Source organism: Haliaeetus leucocephalus, unplaced genomic scaffold (genome assembly GCF_000737465.1).
Source record: "Haliaeetus leucocephalus isolate CR32 unplaced genomic scaffold, Haliaeetus_leucocephalus-4.0 Scaffold306, whole genome shotgun sequence".
NCBI lineage: Eukaryota > Metazoa > Chordata > Aves > Accipitriformes > Accipitridae > Haliaeetus > Haliaeetus leucocephalus.
In genome coordinates this window covers 6,320,967-6,345,810 of record NW_010972742.1, presented here as the reverse complement: position 1 = coordinate 6,345,810, position 24,844 = coordinate 6,320,967, and the positions used below count along the sequence as shown (strand labels likewise).

Sequence of the window (24,844 nt, the reverse complement as noted above, 5' to 3'; positions counted from 1 at the left end):
CTGAGCAAGGTTTCATTTTCCAGAAAGCCATCCCGACGCTGATAAAACATTACCGACTGAGCACAACCAAACTTCCCTCAGTGCTCAAGAAACATTTTTCAAAGATTGTTAGCTTTTACTTGGCTCAGCCATTTCCAGTATTAACATATCTGAAAACTGGTTTCCACTGTGGTTTTAAATCTCAAACAAAAGAAGCAGGGAGGCCCCAGCCGAGTCTCCAGGGGTAATTTGTACATGTTTCAAAGCCAGTGGATTTCAGCAAACAAACCTGGCAACTGAGATGGTCCATGAGTCTCACAGCTGTGGCTGGCAGGACTCGAGGCAGCTGGAGCTGAGATACACGAGTATCCCCTATCATTTGGTCACTTTGTCCAAGTTCACACTGCTCCGTTCAATTCCAGTTCCTGCTCAGCAGAGAGATGGGCCAGTTGTCCCTCTGGTCATAAGAGAGAAGTCAGAGCACCTGAAACACTGACACACAGCTGAGTGCAAGATCCACTTCAGATTTCAAAAATCACATCAGAGACGTGCACCTTTCCCGAGCACCTTTCCCGATGATATGTCTCACATATCATCTCCTCCCAGTGGTTTCCATCCTCTTCTAATATAAACTTGTTGCCTTCACTTGATCTTGACTCTCTTCTGGACTTGGCCATTTGACCTCTGGTTGGCTCATTTGAGCAGCGGAGAGCTGAAAATCTCTTCCCTTGCAGAGCACCAGGGACTATTTGGGCGTCTCCATTCAGAGAAACTGGCTGGAGGTGCAGATCCTGGGGTCAACAGTGTGGGGAGCAGGAGCAGGAGTTGCCCGCTAGAGATCCAGACTTTCTCTATGGGCAAGGCAGGACAAGGACATGTGTCCACAGTTTGTGGGGAGACTGGAAGATACAATGGCTGGTTGAACCCTGGCAAGGCATCCATCAGCAGTGCAGATGTCATGGTGCAGTTTGCCAAAATAAAAAGATAATTTATCTGCCAACCTGTAAGTGTATGAGGGGATAGTGCCACGGAGCCTGAAATATCCGAAGAACGTTGTTAGAGAGTAATGTGCATTTACAAAGGATCTGGCTGCCAGTCAATCCTGCTCTTTGCAACAGAGGACGATAAGAGCCAAAGGCTGAAGTCACTGGTATGCAACCAGCAACCTGGACACAGGCAAGTGGTCCCTGAGAGCAGCCCCCCAAAAGTGCTCCCCTCCGCTGCTTCTCCTCTCCACCTACAGAAAATACGGCATTTCAGCCCTTCCCCTGGAGGACAACTGATCCACCGGTGGCTGTGCAAAAGGCCCAAGCCAGTTGGCAGGAGGGAGGCAGTGGGTTTCCAGCTGCACTCCTTAGCTGTGCACTGTGGTTTTCGTAATGTGCTGGTTGTCATACAAGGCAGACATCTGATAGCAAGGTTTTTACAGTTCCAGGAAAGCAATTGGAGAGCCTATAGGTAATGAAATACAACATGCTCTGAAACAAGAAAATCCCTCGTTGTTCAGCAAAACTGGGAGCTGAGTTCTTTTCTTTTTCCACTTCCTTTTTAACCTGAAATCCTATCTGCAGTGTCATTCAAGCCACGTCAGGACTCGGAAAGCTTTGAGCCAGATGCTCCAATGGTATAAATCGCCATAAAAATTACATCAGAGAAGATCTGGCTGCATGTGCCAGCCCTGCTGCGTGGTGCAGATGTGCACCAGCAGACCAAGAGAGCTCTAAGGGCTGGTAAATCCTTTTGCTGTGACGTGACAAGGTCCAAAGTCCTTTCGTTTGCTCTCCAAGAGGGTAGAGTGACAGACCTGGGCTGGCGTGGAGATCTGAGAAGGTTCTTTGAGGGAACTCACAGTGCTTTGAAAAGGATAAAGCCACTATCCAACCCAGTTCAGAGCGCTGGGCGAACTCATGGCTCTTGGCTCCAGCGCTATGGTCTTAGCCACATCGTTCCCCAGAGCAGCAGCAACACGCAGCATTGGATGGTGTCCTGAGGACAGCATCCTTCCCATTGTGTTCTTGTTTGTCCATCATCTACAGGCTACAATCCTGAACTGGAAGGAGGACTTGCTGGCCAGGATGGACCTTCTGCTCTGAGCTAGCAGAGTCGCTCCAGAAATGGCATGCTGTGGTCACAGCTGAGATGGGGCTGGTTTCTGGGCTCTGTAATGCCAGGGTAGAGCAGGAGCTCATTCTCATCTGACACACTGCTCTATTACAAAGTTGTCCAAACATCACTTACAGCAGAATTTGTCCCAGAGTGGTTTTTTGCTCTTTGTTCTTTTCTGTTTCCTGCCACTGAAAACATGATTCAAAGATTTTCTGCAACAAAGCGCCTTGCTCTGCTGTCGCTGAATCCAGCCATTCACTCCGAACTCATGAGCTCAGCGACAGCTGGCAACGCCACATCAGTTACATGGCATTCAGCTCCCTGAAAACACTGAGGCTGCCGAAGGACAATCCTGGAGTCACTTCTGGTTTTAATCTCTGCTCTCCGTAGAGGAATCTATGCTTTTTTTGATAATGTGCTGAGCTGTTATTTTCTGGAAAAGCTGTTTTTCATGCCCTGGTCTACGGGCTGTCTGTGGAGCTCTTACTTGAAAGAAGTTTCTTAAACTCCCTCAGCTGGAAGGTGTGGGGTTACCCTCTGACTGAGCAGTGGAAGGAATGGAGAATACTGGTCTCGGTGTGCAGGGGAGGGCTGTGACAACCCCAGCAGTGTGTCAGTGGTAACAGCGAGCTCCTCACACCCTTAATCTAGGAAATGAGTGTTGTTACTCTTGACCTCGAATAACACGTTAGCAGTAGATGCACAGAGTAGTGAAGTGGCTTGCCTGGGATTATGCAGGAGGTCGGTTGCTGGCAGAGGCAGAGGGGGTCTGGGAGCTCCCCAGCCCCACTCCTGTGCCCTGTGCCATGGCTCGGTAGAGGCTGTATTGGCCCACGGGCCAGACACATCTCAGTAGATGTCTCCTGAGACAGCTGTGCCTGTCAAAGGGCAGGGACCCTTTGCTGCAGAGCTGAATGTCTCCTGGGCTTGTGCATGATCCATGTCCCAAGCTACAGCTACCCGTTCCGCACGGGAGGAGGGGACACAACAGAACATACTTTTCCTGCCCTACAGCCTGTCCTTTCCAGTAGCTGCTACATCAGCAGGGCCAGTTCCTATACTGGAGTCCAGTTTCTATAGCTGAAGGTGCTTGCACTTGGCCATGGCGTGTCATTGTGTAACAGCCTTGTAGTATCATTATTCGTATGGACCAATATCCAGCAAAGCCATAAGCAGGTATTTGCTTTGCATCAAAAATCAAAGGCAAATAAAGTTGCTCAGGAATGTAGTCAAACGTGCTTAAACTCTTTGCTTTGAATAGGGCGAGAGCAAGGGTCAGGGCAAGTGCCTCTCTGCATAGCTGCAGTCCACAAGTCTCTCTCCTTCCCCTTCTAGAAGCAATGTTGTTATTCCTGGCCAACTCTGCCCTTAGCTGCAATCAGCTTCTCCTTCTTTTGCTTTAATAATCAGTGCATTGCTGATAGCCCTAGGTTCAGCCTCTTCTGTGGAAGTCTAAACATCCCATTTTATGAAGAGGTACATGCTGGGTTTTGTTGTTTGGGAGATTTTACTGTGGGGGGGGGTTTCCCCCTTGTCTGCTATTCTGGTATCTGTGACTCAGCCCACCAAATCCATGGAAACCTTTGGAGTGGACCAGGATTGCCTGTGAGCCCTGCGAATTCTGCAGGGAAACACAGAGCTCTCCCATTTCCCCGGGTAGAGCTGCTTGCAGCAGCCGAGGTTGCTCTCCTGCAGCTGAGGGGCCGTTCACCCTTGCAGTGAGTCAGCCAGCTCTGCCTGGTCTCTCTGCTGCTTGGGAAGGCAGGCTGATCCCAGCTGGTCTTTGTTTAGAGTTAATAGGAGTCGAAATGAGCCAGAATTTGAAATAAATCCCATTGACTTGGCACGGTTTCTTTCCTGACTCAGACGAAGGAGACGCACTTTTTGGGCAGTTACTCCAAGATTCCCCTCCTTATTGCAAGAGAGGATTTCATTCCCCTCCTCTTCCACAACCCCAGGGCATCTGTGTCCTTCAGAAGGAAGATATTAACCCTTGGTATTTGGGGGAGGAAAAAAGAGCACAAGTAGTGCTCATTAGTGTAAATTGGATTTATACTGCCCAAATGCTCTGTCTATTCCTTTCTTCCCAGTTGTCAGCTTCCAACACGGGGTAATTCTTTGGAGCATTTTGGTGTCATCGCATATGAAAGCTTCACAGCTCAGTGGGGATGAGGGCTTGCGCTTTTCCTGCACTTCCCACCCACTCATCAAGCCTTCTGGTGGCACTTTTGTCTCCTGTGCTTCCTTAGAGATGAGAAAATAGAAGCAAAGAGGGGAAAAAAGGGGATTTTCTCAGAAACAAAAAATTAATGGCAGTTCAGGGCTATCAGACCAAACCACACCACACCGGCTCAGAGTACACAGCACTGCTCTGTACATGATTCTCTTTGCTGCCTTACACTGTGACTGCTTAGAAAAAACAAATTAAATAGACCTCCTCATCCACAAAACCAGAAGTGGCTTATTTCAGAACAACATCTGCATGCAGATAAAAATTTGCACTAAAGCAGAGAGTTTGGGATACAAGATTTTGGTTTGGATTCCACATTTTAAGCTGAGGAATTCAGTTGAAAGGGAAGTCATAGCGATGCTAGCTGTAGTCTTTCCATCTGAGATCTTTTTACAGGATTTCCCCATCTCGCTTTTTCTTTTAACTAGCCAGCCAGCTCTACCTGCACTCACCACTCAGGTTTCCACAAGAAGGCCAAGAGCCCATTACTTCCCAGTGATCCCAGTGAAGCCCTCTGAACCTCACAGTACAATCAGGTCTTTCTTCTCAAGAACAGTTGAGTCTTTCTTCTTTCCCCATACTCATTCAGGAGCTGCTGCCCTGTCTCCTCCCCTTCCAAACTACTGCTAGGCAGAGTGATTATGAAATGTGTTTCTTATAAATCCAAAACATTTATGTCTTCAAATGCCCGACCCCAATAATCCCACTAATTTCCTGAGTGCTTGTGAACTGTCTTCCATGGGGGAGGCTTCTCTCGATCAAAGTTTATTAAGTAGAGGTTCTCATATGGAGACGTTGCTGAGCGGTAGGAAATGATATGGGGCTTTTTCATTTCCCTTTAAATGAGCTCGCTGGCTGGGCCCTGAACAATACGGGCATGGTCATCCTATGTTTCATGCTTCCTACCTTTATTGCTGCTTTAGCTTTTCTGCCCTTTCCGTGTCCAGTGCCTCAAACTATCACTATTTTTTTTTCCTGCCACCACTGTCGCTTTCTTTTCTTTAATTAGTCACTGCATTCTGGTTCTTCTGGTTCTTCTATTTCTTCCTGCTTCATTTTTGGTAGGGAGGAGTAACTTCTGACCTTCACTCAATGACACCCAAAATAATTTCTAAATACGCTCCTGCTCCGCAACAGTCCTGAGTAATCCTGAACCTGCCTGAGACAGGCTTTGGGAAGCGATCTCGTCAGTACGGTGCCCTCGTAGAGCGTCCCTCCTGTGCCATGCTGTAAGTCTGCAAGCAAAGCAGAAACATAGCTATCCTCTGAAGCGCCAAGAGCTACAGTTCCCCTTGAGTCGAACCAGGACAGTGCGTCACGTCTTGGTAACCATTTCCCTAGATCTAGTGCATGTAGCAGAGCATCACTGAATGCGGGGGAAGTTTGGGTCTGGATTTTAACACTGTTTGTTGTTTGGCTCCATTGGGGGAATATGTCTCCGCAGTTCATTTGTCTTCCTTTGGTTTTTTTCTGGATGTTGTTGTCGTAACATAGATTTCAACTGTTGATGTCTTAAGAATTTAAAGCTGGGCTGTTCATCTATTTGCCCTAATAAACGTTACTGCTGTGCCATGCAAGAGACCTGACTTTGCTGCCAGGCCATCAGCAGCTGAAAGCCTCTTTTTTCCTTAAAAATTAATCAATTTGCATTAGAAAATAAACCATCCAGCCATACTAAAAAAAAACTTATAAAATTGGGTCCTTACTGCAGCTGGCAATGACATTTTAAATATGCTAGGCCTAAGATGAAAATTTTTTTGCTTTCCTTGGACATTTTGGCATACCTAAAGGCATGTGACTTTGTAAAACCACTGCTTTACACTATGCCTGGTCACAAATGCCATCATCTTCTGGAGGTACTGATATGCTTCTGTAGTGCAGAGTGCAGTATATAAAGAGAAATCACCATTTAAAAATAATCCCACTCACGGAAGAAGCTTGGAAAGAAGATTTGTTTTCTCAGCAAGCCAGTAACCCAAAGCATACAACAAAATGTGTACAAACCCCGAGAATAAAAGCATCAAGTGTTTAGTGCCTTGGCACATTAACCAAGCTGATTTGAATCCAGCAAAAAGAAGTTGGAATTAATTATTCTTATGTATAGGCTTTTGTACATTTTCTGCATCTCAGGGTTGTCTCTGGTAAAGAGAGTGGGAACCCTAGGAACTTCACGTTGCAGTGGAAGAGGTACCGAAAGATGCTAGATTCCTGATGTACTTTGGAGACCCTGGATGAAGTTACAATGTCACTGAGTTTTATTTTTATCATTCCGCACCACGCCCCCTCTGTTCCAGCTGTGATTTTTCCATCCCTGGACAGATGAGTCAGAAGAATGGAGGAAAAAAGGATCTGACCTTTTTTGAAGGCTACCTAAGTTGTTGCTGGGCTTGTTATTGCTTGTGTAACGTGTGGCATGTAAGAGTCCGGTGATTTCTGGGAACTGTGCAAACCACTGCATATGTGCCCTGTGAACGTCTGGGATTGCAACAAACAGCAACCACATCTGGAACACCACAAGTAGAGATATCACATATATGGGAACCCCAGACAAGTGTTGAACTGCCTCTAAATTCATCTGGGCAAAATTCCTGCGCAGTTGGAGAAAGCACATCCAGGAAAATCGGACATATGGTAGGCTTCCCGCTCACCAGCAGAGCTCTGCTGGCCAAAGTCCTAGAAAGCATGCTGGTAGAGCACAGAAATATCCTTTGCTGATAGAGCTTACGCCATTCAAGGAGGTGATTCAGGCTGCAACATCCAAGCCACGTTTCTGCTGATGGTGTCACCCATTTAGGGTCACCATTCTGCTAATGGTTTGACCCATTTATTTATACCAGCAAAGCTTTTAATCGCCAGATGAGAGCTAATAACAGTGAGGGAGGCTCAAAGGAAGATCTCCATGGTTTACTGCCAGTGACAGCTGGTCTCACTATCACTGACAAGAGTTGGAGATGCTGCCAATTTTTATTTCTCCAGCAATGAAGAAGGAGCCACACCCCAGCTGGAGGACCCAGGAGAGCCTTCTGGAGTAGATGAACAGCTCTGCTCAATGAGGCCAATGCATCATAAGGGGAAAAGCCGGTACAGGGAGTTTATTGGAGCCCGTATCTCTGTTCGGACTCCACCAACAGGGAAAGACAAGCTGAAGGAACCCAGAGAAAGTTGAGACCCTGTTTGAACATGGCACAGTCTTCTGTAGCTCAAGTTTATTTTTGTGAGCGGGGCTTGGACTGTCAAAGTTGCATTTATGTTTTGGTTTTTTCCCCTCTCTCAGATGACTCTAACCCTATATCTGTACTTCACAATTGCAGGTGCAAGCAGGAACTTGAATGCTGGCAGATTTTAGGAGCAGTGTGGAAATTTTGTTTCTCAGATGGGAAGATTTAAGGCCTGAACCTGTCTTCTCAAAAAGCAAAGACATTTCCCAGTGCAGGGTAGAAGCAAGTTTCAGTCCTTGCTTCCATGGCAGATATATCCAGGTGGGGGGAACCAGGCTGTACTTCAAACTCTCCTGAAGTACCTGCGAGATCCTCGTGACCTCCCCTGTGATCGGGGCCCATCTGCCCTGCAGAATGATAAAAGGGTACATCTCATCAATGCACTGCTGTCTGCATTTTTTGCAGACAGTGTAATGCATCCTCATCCTGGGGATGGAACCGTAACATGGAAGTATTTGTTTCAAGAGCTGTAACAGCACAGCAATTCAGGAGCACATCTGAGTGTGCAAGATGACTCTGCTGGAGAAGATCAAGGGCTTGGCTGTCACTGGGGCCAGGAACAGATTTAACTTAAAACGGACTTTCTCCCACTTGCAGGAAACATCTACTGCCCGCACTTCCAAAACATCTTAGTGTGCAGTCCAGGGAGACTGACAGAAAACCACTATGCAACTAATTAGAAATCCCAGTTGTGTCTTTATTCGTTCAGATCTTATTTTGACAGTAAACTTTTGTGAGTGATTCCACTGTTTATTCTCCAAATTTTCAAGCCACTGAGCATCACGATATTGCTGCAGAAGAGGATCTGAGAGCGTTATTGCTGCTTCGCTGCGCACATCGCAACCGATACGTGGGGAAGTTGAGGGACCTGGTACTAGGTCTAGTGGTGAGCTGGCTGCAGAGCTGGATGGGGATGGCCATTTCCCAGGCTGATGCTTTCATTGGTGAGAATTTCTCTGTGCTCCTGTCAAAAGCGTAAATCACGTGGGTGACGCTGGAGGTTTGGCACCCACAATTCATCATGTATTGCGGCTGCTCAGCGTCTGTGGGAAAATAATTCCAAAAGAGATCTCTTGGAAAGTGGCAGGAAAAAATAGCAAACAAAAACCCCGAGAAGTACGGAAGAGACAACAGAACAGGACTCGGGTACTCCTCGGCAATGACCTGTCCTTTGTGAAGCTCTAAGGTTGGCTCTTGAAATGTTTGACTTCGGTAAAATGGAGCTATTCCCTTTGGGGAAGTGAAGAACTGGCACAATTCTTTAGGTCTATAATAAGTGTGAATCGCTCCTTTGTGTTAAGACCAGGCACTTATGAGGCCCATGTTTCAGATCAGAGTGAAAACACCGATAAGGCTAGCTTTATAAATTGCTTTTGTTCAGCTGAGACTGCAACATCAACGGTGGTGAAAATTATACCTTCTTAACTGGGAGGTGGGAGAGCAGAGGGACACATGCTGTGCTGGTATGTAGATGCTGTTGAAAAGTTTGTCGCAATTGCCAAAAAGCATGAGTTATTTTCTTCAGTGATCCTTCTGCTTCTTTCTGTCAAATCCAAAATATGTTGTCTGCCTTGCAGCCAACGGGGTCAAACACTGAAAAAATGAACTCCTTGGGCTCCCTAAGGAGACTGTGCTATACTTAGTTGCTCATCACAGCTAATTTCTGCTGTGTGTGTGCAAGGAGGGGCAGCAGGTTCTTCTGCCTGTGAGGCACCCACGCAAGGTGCACAAAGTAGGTTAACGTTTCTGTCTCTCATTGCTGCGGCTCCCACCTGAAGTTTTGCATCCCGCTCCATTTCTAGATGCCTGATCAGTATACTGTGATTTCTATGTGCTGTGTGTTGCAGTAATAATAATACAAATAGAGAAAAGGGGTTTGCACTGTAAGCAGAAAGCTGTGCATGGCAGATAGATAGAAAATGAAACCACTGCCTGTTTTTACAAGGTAAAAATAAGAATTGCTGTGGAGGCAATGGTTCCACTGCCCGTATCCTAAAACCATATAAAAAGTATTGATATCAATTCAGTGCCATAGCTGATGGTGAAAGATACAGCTCTGTTTGTAAAGCAGTGGTCCACAGATGGCAGCTCTGCCTGCAGAGCAGAGGAAGCATTTGGGGGGTGCAGGGTAAATGTATTTTCCACATTTCAGCCCCTTCTGTAGCAGTGGCTGGGTAGATACCATTTTACAGTTCAGTGCGTGCTATCTTTAAGGAGCACTTCTGAGATGCCTCTTTTGTATCCTTGAGGACAGATAGACACATCAGTAGTTTTCCATCACCCACCTGTCCGACGTGTGATCTGAAGATGAAAAATACCACCTTTCAGCCATGTTGCCCTATAGTCACCTGGGCAAAGAGATCTTTTCACCCTTAAGCAATGAGGTTTCCTTCTCCTCCATGTGTTGGAGCAGCTCAAGAACAAACTCAGCCATACTCCGGCTGTAGTACCTGTGAATGGTGACTTTACCTGCATGACTTCCTAGCCTCCTTGTTGGACAGCATGCTCACCCATGGGAGCCGGGTTGAGTGTACCAGGGAAGTGGCCTGGGATTGGCTGGTTGGGATGGGACTTCTTTGCTTTCCTATTCCAACAGCTTTTTTTGCTCTCCTAGGGACCAGAAGGGAAACCAGGAAAACAGGGGGAAAAGGGCAAGCCTGGCCAGAAGGTAGGAACATTGCCTGTTGATAACATCTCTTCCTCTGGATCTCCCTTTCTTTGCTCATCTTTGATATTTATCTGTAGAAGCAGTTTTGTCCTACGCTAATGTCAGTGCTTTTGTTCTGCAGGGCAGCAAGGGCTACCAGGGGCAGCTCGGCGAGACAGGATCTCCAGGGAAGGAGGGGCCGAAGGGGAACCAAGGCCCTAAAGGATCCCGAGGTACCCTGGGACCTATGGTGAGAAGAGCTCTGCAAATGGTTGAACACAACACACAGAAACGTGACTAGCAGTGGTGGGCACAGGCCTGAATGAAGCAGACAGCCCAACAGAGGCTTCAGGGCACAGAAAGTGAAATGATGTTAGATGGGTTTAATTGACCCAAACAGCTTAACACTTGCTCTGAGCAGCACAGGAGAGACTCCATAGTGGTGATTGTGTTGGTGGCCCGTGAGCCAAGCTCACATTGCATCGTGGTGGTTCTTCACAACTCCCCAGATGGGCTGAAATATTGGGAATTTTTCTTGAGAGTGAGCTGATAAGCTATTTTTTGCAAAGATCTTTCCCTTTGAGACTGCACACTCATGGCAAGAGCTGCTTCCAAGTCAAACTGTGTTGTTGTAAGGAACTCTGCCTTGGACTTCTGCCCTGTTTCTACACCCACTCTTGATCTACTTATCTAAAACACTTGTAGCAAGAAGAAATATAGTACGGGAAAGGGTTTGAATTGGGGATTGAAGGTGAGGCTTTCAGAGAGAATAACAATAGTATGGCAGAGAGGGAAGAAAGTTAATTTGCTTTACACACATGAGGCAAATGTATTGGGACAGCAGCAGTAAGTAATAAGTACCTCCTCATGCATGGCAGGCTGGTAAGGAAACTTCTTGCACTATATTTGGTAGAACTTAGTGAAAAAGCAGGAGTTATTTATTAACTGGGAATCACAGTGGTGTTTCAGAACAGTAGCCAATGAGTGATGGAGTAATGGTTCCACTGATAGTGTTTTCCTGCACTAAAAATTATGGCCTCCCCATATATCCTCCCTTCATATTCCTTGGCAAAGCCTCCATGGACTATTTCACAAAGAAGCAAAGCAATATCTGAGCAGCAGTCTACTCGACTGAACACATTTCTGTTTTGTGGAAAGGGCTTTCTTCCACGCTAAATAGGATTATATGGAAAGTTTGCAATTCACTTTAATCTGGTGATCTGATTTAAACCCTTTTGTTTAGTCTGCTAAAGATGTAATAAACAGCTCTTGCAGTGCCCCCATCACAACCCAGAAAACTCCTTTCTTGGCCTCAGAACCCACACCATAAGATTTCCTCCCAACAGTTTAGGATTAGATCATGCATGAGAACAGTCTCGCTGGTGGATTTCCTAGCACAAAGCTAATTTGGATATAAAGACATCCAGAAGCATCACTCTCCATGTGTAAGAGGTTAAAGCCAAGCAAGAGCACCTCAGATGGCTGCAGCAAAGCTCACTGGTGGCCAGGAGAATGGGTGGCTGCATTCCCATGTGGTACTGAGCTTTGCTTTGCATAGCCCAGTCATCCTCTTCTTGTGGGGTAATACCCATGGGCTACTCTCACGGTGCTGTCTGTGCTTGCCTCTCCAGGGTGCTCCAGGAAGAATGGGTGCTCAAGGGGAACCTGGCTTAAAGGGTTACCAGGTAAGAATTTTATTTTCATCCTCTAGCTTCTATCTGTTCTCAAATGCAAAAAAACCTGCCATTCCAGGATGCAAAATCATTCTTAAACTATGATTTATTTCTGATCTTGAGTTCAGTTTAGTTCTTTCTCTAGTCTTCATTAGCACCATCATGACTTCTCCAGATGCATTTGGTTCATCTCTGCCATGACCCATGTGTCCCTCCGAACCTGGGATGCACAACACAGGGCCTGCGGGATCTGGCAGGAAACCAGAGAGGACCTTCAGTCAAACAGCTCTTTCTTGTCTCCTCACACGCTGTCTGCTCTCCGCAGGGACATGCAGGACCACCAGGGCCAATTGGACCACCAGGGCCAAAGGGGGAAAAGGTAAGTTCGCGGATTTTAACCATCTTGTCTTCCTTTGGCATGGAAGCTGAGCTGAGGTAGAGATGATTGCCCCGCCGCCATAACATCTGTGCATCTGCGCTCTCCTCCTCTACCTGCAGCAGAGGCAGAGATGCCTCCTTTACGGCATGGCTACCTATGTAAGTCCTGCTGCAGCTTTACTTCTGTAAATCAGCACTGGGACACCCGTGCCACTAACACGTGCTTTCCAGACACCACATGCCCTTGTGCCAGTGCCTGAGCCAGCCGGCATGCATCCTGGGGACACGTTTTTCCCGTATCTGCAGAAATTCTGCTCAATCCCCAAGCCGAAAGAAATCAGACTAGTAGCTTTCTGTGACCGAGTCAGAATAACACCCTGTACAAACTAGCTGATCTCCAGCAACCTGCCCATCTGTGCTTAAATCAGCCGACTGCGTGTTGTAAGTGAGGTAGAACTGGTCTGCTCTCCATTGCCCTTGCTCCATTTTCCTCATCACCTGCCACCCCCTCACCTCGCTCATCCCCCCCCACCCCTCGATGAGCCCCCTTGTCGCAGCTGGCCTGAGTCAGAGCCCTCTTCCCACAGCAGCTTTCCCCTTGTGTTTTTCCCCTTTTGCTGAGTCAGCATGGCCATAACCAGTTCAGGCTGGAGAAGTGACTCACGCTTTAATGGTTTCCTGTCGGCAGAGCTGGCTGCTCCACGCTCCGAGGATGGCCCAGCTGGCGTTGGCTGTACTCGCAGTGCCGCTGGAGCCCCTCACGTGCCTTCAGTAGCGGCAGCAATGCTCCCTCCCTCGGTGTGGGAAGAAAAGTGATGGTGATTGGGACTGGTCAGTCGTGGGGTCCCCATGAAGAGGAAAGATGCGTGAACACTTTTCGCTCATTTTCCACTCCCCATTGCCTAGAGAGCTTTCGGCTTTCCTTCTGCACACAGGTGCGATTGCAGCTGTACGTGTCCAAGCAGGAGCTTCATTGCTTGTAAAAGGAGTTTGTGGGACAGAGATCCCAAGAGCTTGTCTTTGCTGGGGCTTTGAATGTGTCCTTTCAGCTCAGGTTGCTGGGTGTCAGGACACCCTGTTCACGCTGCTCTCTGTGCTCTGCCTGGAGACTTCTTGTGCAGCAGTGAATCTCTGTGCCGGTGGCCAGGAGTCAGTGGGGTAGGGTGAACAGTTGTGTTCCACTAAGATATTCACATGCCTCAGAAATTTTGCTTGGGGGATGAACAGTGGTCATGCTGCCTTTTCTCTCATTTCCTGCTGCTGAAACACATCCGTGGAGGAACAGCTGGTGATGTTCCTGCTGCTCCGCATCTCCATCACTGCCTTGCTGAACTTCCTCTCCACCCCCAGCCTTTCTAACGCTGCCCCATCCACTTCCTGAGCTGCACCCCTTGCTCTTCCGAACTTCAGCGGCATTCCTCCTCAGGTGTATTATGCTGAGTGTCCATGCGGGAAGTGGCAAGTATTAACCAAGCACAACCAGCGCAGGATAATAATGCAACAGCTCGTGACCATGCACGTTGTCAGTTGAGAGCCTGGCGAGAGGTTTCTCACAGTTCAACCATTGAAACTTGAGCATCCTGGTAAAAAGTTGTGAGTTGTGACTGCCAAAAGCTAGATCAGCCATTGGCCTTACAGCAGAAGGAGTAAGAGACGTACAGATATGTATCACTGTTGTTTAAATTGCGGCTGTTGTTTTATTTTAAAATGTTGAAAGTTGCCATCTTCTTGAAAGCTCCCATCGTTTCAGTAGTAAATGGCCCTCAAATTATTTGTATGAAGCACTCAGTGTAGCACTCTCCTCTTCACCAACAAAATATTCTTCTGCAAATGGACACTAGAAGAGCACTCCCTCAGACATAACATGGATCTTTTGTCATCAGAGCACAGCAACACTGACGATAAAATGGATTCTACGTGCAAGTACCTAAGCTGAAGCCTGACAAAGACACCAAAGCATCTAATGCGTCCTGCTGAGAACAGTCAGATCTGTTACTGAGCGTTGACAGCCGGATCTCACTCACATCTTCCTGGAAGGTCAGTGGGTCTGCTGTCACCTTGTGGAGGAGCAGCTCCAGTGAACGAGGAGAGCACAGCATCGCACACTGAGCCTCCAGCACCATTTCCTGCAGCATTCAGGTGCTCCGCAAAAGTCTTGCATCTAGGTTTTCTTATCCATCATTCCTCCTTATCTCCGAAGAGTTGCCTGAATCCCAGCCTAAGGATAGACAGATTCCTTCCCTCTGGAGATCTGTAACCTCATGCACACGTGCAAACGTGAAAATGGAAGCCTGAATCTGAGAAAAGAAGAGGAAACGAAAATGGGACCGTGACTGCTCTGTGAGCTTTAAACAATGTGGTAAACTTAACTGTGCTGAAGAAGGAGGATATATAACGATGGGGAAGTTCTTTCCTCTTCCAGAGAAGAAAGCAGCTTGGTGAGAGGCATTACTGTGGAATAGAGCTCCCTTGTGCCATACCAGCCAGCTACTCCGCCGCATTTAATACATTTACAGCTCCTCAAAGAGGCCTTGCTCAGAGCAGACGCCTGCATTTGGCAGCTGCTTAAAGCAGTCCAGATGGGATCCTTTTAAAAATTACAAACTGGTGTATCTCACTTTGGGACAGGAGCCAACAACAACAAGCCTTCCCTTCTTCTCCATGCATTTTCCATTTGTATCCCAACATGTTTACTTTGCTGCCCTTTACTCTAACTTTTTTTCACTGCAACTTTCCAAAGAATTAGCACAGACCTTTCATGTCCCTCTTGAGCAGCTGAGGCATCAGGAAGTCCTGGAGGAGCTCAGTCTCGCAGTCCTAGAGCTGACCAGGCTGCAGGATTTTCTCAGAAGACAAAGGACAAGGTGAGAATTAGACTTAAGGGGACACAAAGCCACAACTCGGCTTTGGGGAGAAAGTCTGTGAGTCTTGATGCTCTTCAAGGGCCCCAAGAATTATGAGATTTCTTTGAGTTCATCACGCTCATTTCAGCTCCCAAATGGCAAGGTGCTCACATCCTGTTTGGGAAGAAGCAGTCAGTGCCAAGACTTCTGCATAGTAACACATATACTGGGATTTTATTTTTTTTTCCCTGAGACTTGCGAAATGGTGGCTTTGTTTCTCTTCTAGCCTGCATTCCTTTGATAGTGGCTAGAAAGCAAACCAGTTGCCAGATATTCTGCTGCTAACTTCAACCAGCCAGTTCAGTAGCTCCGGAAACTGTTGGCAGAGCCTGTTAGGCGTTACTTTCCTTTCTCTCTACTCTGCCACCCAGATTTCTCTATCCATATTGCTCAGTACTATATTCTCAAGCCATCCTGGCACAGTTTCTCCCTATGTATTCCTTCTACCATGATATCTCCCCAAAACCCCGGACAAGTATGCTGGAGTTCCCCACCCAGCACATGATTTCTTAAGGACAGTATAACCATAACCTGTGAGTATATTTGAAACCCTGGCAACATTCATCTAATACATGTCACAGCACCAGAGAAAGAAAAGAAAATGCCACTGTCATCAAGCATGTAATGGAGAGAGATGCACTGAGCTCTTTGCTACCTGTTGAGGTTACCTGCAAGAGGTTTTGCCAAATCATGAGCCTCATTCTGTCAAGCTGTAAATGTCAGTACTGGTGCTCAGCCCATGAGAAGTCAGTGTGGGTCAGCGTGTCTCTCTCAGCAGTGGCACAGCCCTGATTCCAAGCCATGACCCAGTTCCTACAGAAAAGAAGCTATTGGTTCCACTATCTGAGTTTTTTCACTGAAGGTTATTTACTGCTCCCAGTGTGTCATTACCAAACATCACATACAAGGAAAGCACCCCAAATATCTTCTCCCAGAGACAGCATCACTGAGAAAATGCCCAAGCACCCTTACTATCAGCAGCTGCAACTCAAACAGAAGACGATAGTAACCCAGAAAGAAAGTCAAAGACAGTCGTAAATACACCAGAAAGGGCTGATGCAACCACTGAGAATTGCAGAAGTCTGTGGAAAACTTGGCTCTGCATAGCTATGGAGATTTGGATGTTCAAGGCTCTAGGAACACCCCAAGCACTCTAAACACAGCAGCTCCACTGTGCCAGAACCCCCCAGACCTCCTCTCTCCAGTAGCTGCAACATCAAAGGAGCTCTGAGACATGTTCATCCTAAGGAGCCAGAATGCCAGAGACTCAGTGATTTGAAGTAGCCAAAAACTGGAGGAGCTGGAATGTATCTATTTTCTATGGGGAACAAAGAAACAGCCGTCTCTGAGACTCCAGACAAAATAGGACACCATGACCCTGAGCAACTTAGACAACAGAATTAAAAAGATAGTGTCTGTGTTAAGTCTTGAGGGATCTCTCTGTGGATGTTTTAGAGAGGCCTCAGTTATAAACAATCCGAGTGATGTTATCTGCCAGCCAAACCATGAGCTCTGAGCTCTTGCTGTGGAGCATCCCATCAAAAAGTGGAGCGGCTCACGCAGCAAGTATGTAAGGGTCTGGTCCTCTCACCTGATCAATTGTAAGAAAGAGAAGCCCACAATGGTGGCACACAACCAGGGACCCCATCCAGACCACCCTTGTTCCCATGACAGCCCAGGCAGCACTCAATGAGGGTGGGGAAATGCTTGATTAAAGAGTTTGGTCTGACTGTCAGCAATAAAATTCAGAGGCAGAGAACTATTTCCCATATTGTCGTAATTACATGCTTCTTGCTTAGCTTTAGGAATTGTTGAAAATAACCCTTTGCACCTGGTTCCTTAGGGAAGATGGTTAGACCAGGCAGAAACAACCACCAGAGAACCAGGAAAGTAATGCGAAGAGTCAGTGTAATCCAGGTTGTGAAGGAAAAAAAAAAAAAAAAATTGTTTAGACTTTCTTTGGATGAAAAGTTAATAAATTCAACAGAGGCTTTGACTTAGGACACCATGATATGGGAGGACTGGATTGGGTCTGTACCAAAGCATCTGCAATATAATTTTCTGTCTATATTAATACTAGTATTTTTATTCACAGGGAGAACAAGGTGATGATGGGAAGGTAGAAGGCCCACGAGGACCACCTGGAGACAGAGTAAGATGTTAAATCTCTTCTCTAATCAATCCTGGCCTGATTTTTGCAGGTGGATTAGTTGGGTTGCTTCCTTACTTGTAGAACACGCACAAGCCATTGAGATATTGCGGATAACAAATTGACCTTAAGTCTTTGGGTTTTTTGTTGTAGGGCCCCATTGGTGACAGAGGTGATCGAGGGGAGCCTGGAGACCCTGGTTATCCTGTGAGTCTTATTGCAAATACATGATTCAGAGATGTTTGTCTTGGGGAAGTGCTTCCAATCTGCATCAGCCCACAGAAGGTCTACCCTTTGCCCAGTAGACATTATTAATAACCCACTGTGGTCCCTTGTCAACTGCTGCATGTGGCTGTGTTTCAAACAAGGAGTAATTCAGGTACCTTTGCCTAAAGTGGTAAAAATTTTGCTGAAGGCAAATGTAGGTCCTGCAGGTCAGCATCTCATAATGCTGTGCACCTGCCTGAGCACACTAGACTGAAAGAATGCGCAGGACTGCCTCATCAGAGGTATTTATGATTATCAAGGAAATACTCTGGGAAAGATGTGTACAAGAGAGGTCACGTCAATGCTGGACAAAATTCAAGAATTATGTGCCCATGGCTGATCTTTCATGGGAAGATCTCTGTTGACTTGAAGGTTAGGAAGCTTCCAAAAGCTTATCAGAATTTCTCTCAAAAGCATGACCAGGGTTATGAATTATTCCCCTGTGCTCCTGATGCCCTTTTCATGGGACATCTCCAGCTGATTGGTGTTGATCTGCAAAGGCTCTATGGACTAAGTCTTACCTCCATCCAAAAGGAGCTGCTCAGAGTGACCCATTACAGTAATGTACAGAAGAGTTCAAATTCACCAGGGTAGCAATGCTGCTGCCTTATTTTGTAGCACAGCAGTCTCCAACTGTTCACTTACATTAGCGCTGTGTGTATTTAGGGATGCATTAGAAAGCCTTCTTTACTGCTTAGATGGTGATTAGCAGTTCCTCTTAGCTATTTCTTCCCAATGCATATCCATGGGAGCATGTACACTACCCGCAAGCTTCAACATTTCTATATTAGCAGAATGCAGATATGTACATCTTCTCCTGCCCCATGCAGAATGTTACATCTGGTTTTGTTTCCTATTGCCAAAAAAGTACCCAAGAACAAACACATGTTCCCTCTCTGTTTTTTATTTAAGGGTCAAGAAGGGCTCGATGGAGAAAGAGGAAAACCTGGACAGCAAGGCTTACCTGTAAGAGATGCTGCTTTATTGTAAGCTACCCAATGTCACATGCATGTGAAAAACAGATGCGAAAAGGAAGGAAGGTAGGAAGGGCTGCAGCGAGGAATGTGTGGTGAGCTGTGAAATGCAACGTGTGAATTTCCATAAGCCAGGCAGGCCTATAGAATGGGCATTTTGAGTCACACGTTGAGATTAATGAATGGGTGACAGAACAGGGGGCACTCCCAGGAGCCTGTCTCCAGAAATGTCTTTTCTGAACAATCCAAGAGGGACTAGAAATCTTAGGAGATGGGTAGTGGGAGATGATAATGACAGTGGAAGGGTCCGCTTGGAAATGATACATTTGGTATGCTGCTGGTGAGAGCTGCTGTATTGTGAGGTAAGACCATGTTATTCTGCCTGCATGGTGTTTCCTCTCAAACCACAGCATTTATGAAAGACTAAATTATATCCAAATTTAAGGGAAGGACTTTTTATTCCCTTGCTATATACGGCAGCATCGAATTTGTATATGTGACTATTGCAACTGTGAGTGCAGCAGCATGTTAAATGTAGTTCATATTGGGAAATAAGGTTGAATCAACTCCCATTCTTTGTAGGGCTCCTGGGAAGAACAACAGTTTCTATTTTGGGGTAAAATCTTACTGCTCTGTCATATGGCCTAGAAATGGATAGAGCTGCTGCATTTCCCAGTGGATGTAGTTTATTCTGAGGGGTGGCAGCCCCTCAGATGTCAGTGTTTCAGGTGGAAGCAGGAGCTTAAGATTGTCTTTAGTAAAAAGCCATTAGAACCACGTGGCTCAGAAACGAGCTGAAGAAGGAGAGCTCCGCAGATGTGTCTTTACTTACCATTTCTTTGATATTAGACCAGAAATTGCCCCTGACACAAATACCCACAAAAAAATCCTGGATGGCCAGAAGAAAAGATGGAGACGTGTGTGATGGGGAAGACATCAGTAAGAGAGTAGCGAAATACCCTCTCTGCTTTACTCCTCCATAGGTAGCTCTCTAATATCTGACATCCAGGCGAAACCAAGGGAAGGGCTGCAGCATGCAAAAGGGAGGTAGTACCAACACTAAAGATGTAGTCCCTGTATAAACTACTCATTCTGCACGTAGCTTCTGCAGTACCTTTCTCAAAACAGGCTCCTTCCTGCCCACTTCCCAGCACTGTTTTCCAGGCGCCATCTGGAATTTAGTGAATGATTTCCGTGAATGCAAACACCACCCAAGTGAGGGGGTAGCATTGCTTCTTCTCCAATTGACACCCTGTTAAATGCTCTCTGGAGACAGTTCCTTGCTCCTTTTTCCCCAGGAGGCCTGTCTGAGCACAGGCTGTTCCCCTGAATTGTTTCCATACGGTCAGCGTTGTTAGGGCACAAAAAATGCTGTTCTTTGTACTTCATGCAGGATACTGCCAGAAGAGAATTTCAAGCAGATTTTTCTTGCTTATGTTTTGTAGGGGGATCCTGGACCACCAGGCCAGCCAGGAGCAAAGGGATCCAAAGGTGATGTGGTAGGTTTCAGCAGGGTAGATTTATAGTGTCCCAAGTTTAAAGAAAATGTCTAATTAAGGGGACTCATGTTTTTCCCCAGCATGTATGATTTGGCCTATGGTCTACGCCTTGAAAGACTGTGGAGAACCTGGTGGGAGGGCTGTAAACATGCATTTGAGTGTCCAAGCCCAATAGTTTGTTGGCTTTGTGAAGCCGGAGATCAAGACAATTACAGCTCCAGCATGATGGGTGAATCTTGGGCAGGTCTTTAGTCATTGCCATGGGTTGTGTCTCTTTCCTATACCCCTGTTTGTGGTGCTTCCAGCCACAGCTGGCTCCTCTGTCCCTAAGGAGGTCTGAGCCAGGCAAGTGTCTCTCTCTTTCACTTGAACCGTAAACTTTTCTGGCTTGAAACCTTCCAGATTTGGAGTCCAGTTATCCATGCAGTTACATTTCTTGGAAGAGTCCCTCTAACTTCTTGCCCTTATTGAGCAAGAAAACACAGCACACATGGGTCCTTCAACATTCTTTGGGGTACCTCATACCTACTCCTACCTCCACATCTGGCTGTAAGGACCGCTTGCTAATTATTCTCACAGATCAGGGACTTTATTTGCTAAAACATAAGAATGTGACCTCAATACTCAGCAAATTCCTGCTCCCTTTTGGCAGATGTCAGGATTTTTAATCTGACCCTGCTGGGGTAATGCCAGAAGATAGTTTAACCTACAGTAGGTGTTCTTGGCAAAAAGCATACCAGGCGATAAGATAAATAAACTCTACCCATCGATGGACAATCTGGAACTGCCTTTGGGTCTAATGAATAGCGGAGAAAGCACCCCCAGGAGTATTTCTTTCATGTAGCTCGCCTGCCTGGTCCCTGCAGATGGAGAAACAATGCACAGAAAATGCAACGCTTCGATTTAAAAGTGCATTAGTACATGACCTCACTAAGAGAGCCTTAGTGAAGGTGATGAGGCTGAGTTTTCCATTCATTCTGCAGAAATTAATCCTTTTTACAGCTAATAAACCTCAGGAGTATTTCTTTTACATTTTTATTCACAAAGCAGCATTGCGAATTTTAGACACAAGATACCCTTTCCATTTCCATTAACTTTCCAAAATAGTAGGAGCTACCTCACAGCAAAAAGCTCTTGCTGAATGCCCTGCAGAAGACTTGCTGGGTCCTTGGTTTGGCACTGTGCTGTCAGTGAACTGACAGAGGACGCAGGTTTTAAGCATCTTGTTCTAATGTTTGCCAGTGCACTGAGTCCTCCCTTGAGTTCATCCTGCTTTATTTGTCCTCATCTGCTCTATATTAGGAAAAATGTAGGTCCTTGCCTTCTAGCTATTCATTCCTGCCCCAGAACTCTCAAGACATACGAAGAATCACTTGTAATAAAACCAAATAGCAGTTCATTCCCCAGTGTTGGAGCAACTGACTTTATAAATCTCCTTTTTATAAAACTCTTTCCAACTATTATCCAAAAGCACACCCTGAAGTCAAGCTCCCAAGTGGAGTTGTGCTAGAACTGCTGCAATTTTAGATGTCTGTCTTTTTTTTTACTTGCAGGGTCAAAAAGGAAAGCAAGGAACACGGGGCAATGCAGGGAGCAGAGGCTCACCGGTAGGTAAAAATTCAATTTTCTGCCCCAGCAAATGCTGCCTGGGAGCTCCATTGCTAACACCTTTGTGATTTTAGGGCATCCTTGGGCTACCAGGTCCTCGAGGAGTGGTGGGAAGGCAGGGTCAAGAGGGTGCCCCTGGAGTGGATGGAGTGCCTGGGAAGGATGGCGTGCCTGGGATGCTGGTGAGTTTGCAACTGTAACCTTAGAGCATCAATAGCAAATGCAGCTTAGGACCTGGAAAACTAAAATGTAGCACAGGAGAAATGGATGTAGTCCAGCTATAGATATTACAGTTTACGTGTACCCAGAGTGGATCATATGCTCCTTTTCATATCTGACATGCACATAGAGGCAGCAGCTGCCTTTACATGGCCAAGTCTGCAAATAAACTGGTGTTCCTAGCCTGACTGATACTTGCATGCACAAACTTCTATATACATCTCTGCAAATCCATCCACGACCAGATGCATGGTGCTTGCTGAGGGCAGAATCACACCACTCCCCAGTCCCCCCAGAAGCTGTGCAAGGGTAGAAAGAGCATCTTGTTTCATAACCTCTTCTGGGTTTCTTTTCTAGGGAGAGCAGGGTGATGATGGGGAAGAAGGTGTGACAGGGATGTCAGGCAAAAGAGGGAACCCTGGTATACCGGGACTCCCCGGGGCACAGGGACCACCAGGATTCAAGGTGAGTTTCTGACTCCCTGAGATACTGCTACAAGCAGTCCAGTCTGTGAGCTTCTTGTCTCTAGAGCTTGGATTCTCCAAGGTCTAATAAAGTCTTGACTCCTGCTGCCATCTTTCACTTAGCTAAAGACTCTATAGATCTTTCTCCCCATCCATCCATCATCCATCCATTTTCATGACGTTCACAGCAGTTGAATGTCCCAGAGACCCCTCCTCCTTTGTCAAAGTTCACTGAGCTCAGGAGCCTACAGATACACATACTCACACTATGAACACTTTAGCCTTCTTTCATTAGAAACCTGGGTAAAAAACATGGCCTTGGAGAAGTTGCAAAGGAACTGCTACAGCCTGCCTGTAGGATGTCCAGGATGGATGACTCCATGGGAAATTTGGGTGTCCTCTAGCTGCTGCCCTGCGAGACTTGAACTGCTGAAGGGAAATTTGTGCTGCTTGTTTTTTAGCGTATATTTACTGGATTGGAATGGCTGGAACCGATATGGGCTTGGACATCGCTCTGGGTGGAAGCAGGGACAAGCTGCTTTAGTGACCTTGGGGTTTTTTCCTGGTCCTTGCCCTGGTCCAGGCTGGCCACAGGATGTAAACTGGACCAATAGCAATTCAGCTGTTTGTAGAAACTCTGTAAATAGGAAGACTTCAGCTGGGTTTGGAGAGGCTATCAGGTCTGATTTAAATTATGCCTCCCATAACACATCACTCTTGAACTGTCACTTGCTGCCCTCCAGCTGCCTTGGGTAGAATAACAGGCTGTTACAAGAAATGACTGAAAGACCCTTGTGTCATTATGACAGATTCATACCCTGGCTCCAGGGAAATTTGTTGCCCCTTTTCCAGCTGCTCAACCATCCTAGGCACTTGCTGCCTTTGCTCCTCTCTCCCAGTCTGCCCAGATCAAGCAGCCAGGGCTTGTACTGCTCCTGGGGCTTGGCAAGGGGAAGAGGTGGGGAGCAAAGTGTGGTGCTGGGTCTCAGAAGCCCCTCTCTTGTCCTTAAGTTGCAGAGTTGGTGCTGGGGAAAATATTGGCTTTGCAGCCTCTGGATTGAAGCCCTCCAGCTAAAGTCTTGGCATGTCTTCAACATTTTAGATGGATTAATCATCAATTGCTAGCCTGCTGGGGGGAAGAGATTATGAGAAATGACAGGGCAGGACAGACAACATATGGAAGAGCAAACAGAAGACATTTCACCCCCCTCGGACCTCACTGTCCTTAGCCCTGACGCAGGCAGTACAGCTCTGCTGAAGCTCCTGCTCTGCATGAAGCTCAGGAGGGGACACAGCCATGCCCATGGCTGGTCTCACCCTGTGCATCCTGCAACAACCCGCCTTAGCAGACCTGAGGCATCTCCTGATGAAACCACATTCCTTATCCTGATGAGCCACTCTTTTCCAGCTTTCCATCTATGGCTATTTTGGCTGAGTGTTGTTATATTTAGCTCCTGTCCTTTGGAATTACTTGAATTCTGTTATTTTTAGGGTGAAAGAGGATTGCCTGGACAGACTGGCCAAACAGGGAAGCGAGGATCATCAGGAGGAACCGGCCTTCCAGGGAGCCCTGGCGATCCGGGACCCAAAGGACAGCCGGTTAGTGATGAATGGAGCTGATCAGACCTGACTCCAAGCTGTCTCCTGCAGGAGAGGGTGCAGATCCACAGGCTGGGATAGCAGGGAGAACCCTGGGAGGCTGTTTTACAGAAGACCCATAACCAGCTTGTGCGTGAGTGGAGGAGTGTCGGCACAGCTCTCTTCAGCATGCACGCCTCCCTGCTCTTCACTGCTCGCTTGTGCACAGAGATATCTAATCCAAGGCAGCGTGACTGTTCACATCACCCTCGTGCCTGTGGTTACGAGGCCGTGGTGTGTGCTGGCAGCCAGGCTGCAGAGCCAGCTCAAACACCCCTCAGCAGTGTCTTCAATGAGAGCTGTTATGAGAGCGGTGCACAGAGCCTGTGGGAGATGTTGAGTGTAGGAGGTGAACTATACACTCCAAGCCATCCAAAAGGTGCGGAGGAGGGTCTGTAGCTCTGCTGGGACATGCAGGAGGTGCAGGAGCGGGCGTCATCGGTGTAGTTTTGAGGGCGGTGGAGCTGTGAGTTCAGAGCACACTGTGGGAGAAACACCAAGAGCCCTCGGTCAAAGCAGAAGTTAAATTCCCACACCTGTCTCCAAGGCAGGCTCCTAATCCTTACTGCTTTTATTTATTGTGCTGGTGGGATTGCCCAGTTTAGCACTGATGTGTCACACTTTATCAGCTTGAGGCTATATTGAGAATACTTAAGCTATTTAGATTGGGACCACCATCAGAGGGTGTAGTTAGGTCACAGATGTAAAACGAACATGAGGAAAAGAGAGATTAGGACTAATACAAAACAAGGGACAAGATAAACCCCAACTACCTCAATTAAAATACACTTGTTTGTGTATTTTATATAAAAGCCTGTGATGGCAGTATTCAAGCTGAAAGACAGTAGCCAACAACAAACTATCATTTTGCCTCTTGTGTCGACAGGCGGCA

General features: G+C 46.8%; 1 protein-coding gene across 1 annotated transcript in view; it reads left to right on the top strand.

Annotated features, from left to right (window-relative positions):
• COL27A1 (collagen, type XXVII, alpha 1) overlaps positions 1 to 24,844 on the top strand; it is a 165,584-nt gene that overhangs the window by 132,203 nt on the left and 8,537 nt on the right. Inside the window, exons 38-49 of the mRNA XM_010571135.1 lie at positions 10,148 to 10,201; positions 10,323 to 10,430; positions 11,812 to 11,865; positions 12,179 to 12,232; positions 17,230 to 17,286; positions 17,437 to 17,490; positions 18,463 to 18,516; positions 19,970 to 20,023; positions 21,577 to 21,630; positions 21,706 to 21,813; positions 22,208 to 22,315; positions 23,806 to 23,913. Coding sequence (XP_010569437.1) covers positions 10,148 to 10,201; positions 10,323 to 10,430; positions 11,812 to 11,865; positions 12,179 to 12,232; positions 17,230 to 17,286; positions 17,437 to 17,490; positions 18,463 to 18,516; positions 19,970 to 20,023; positions 21,577 to 21,630; positions 21,706 to 21,813; positions 22,208 to 22,315; positions 23,806 to 23,913 — 867 coding nt within the window. The remainder of the gene's footprint in view (positions 1 to 10,147; positions 10,202 to 10,322; positions 10,431 to 11,811; positions 11,866 to 12,178; positions 12,233 to 17,229; positions 17,287 to 17,436; positions 17,491 to 18,462; positions 18,517 to 19,969; positions 20,024 to 21,576; positions 21,631 to 21,705; positions 21,814 to 22,207; positions 22,316 to 23,805; positions 23,914 to 24,844) is intronic.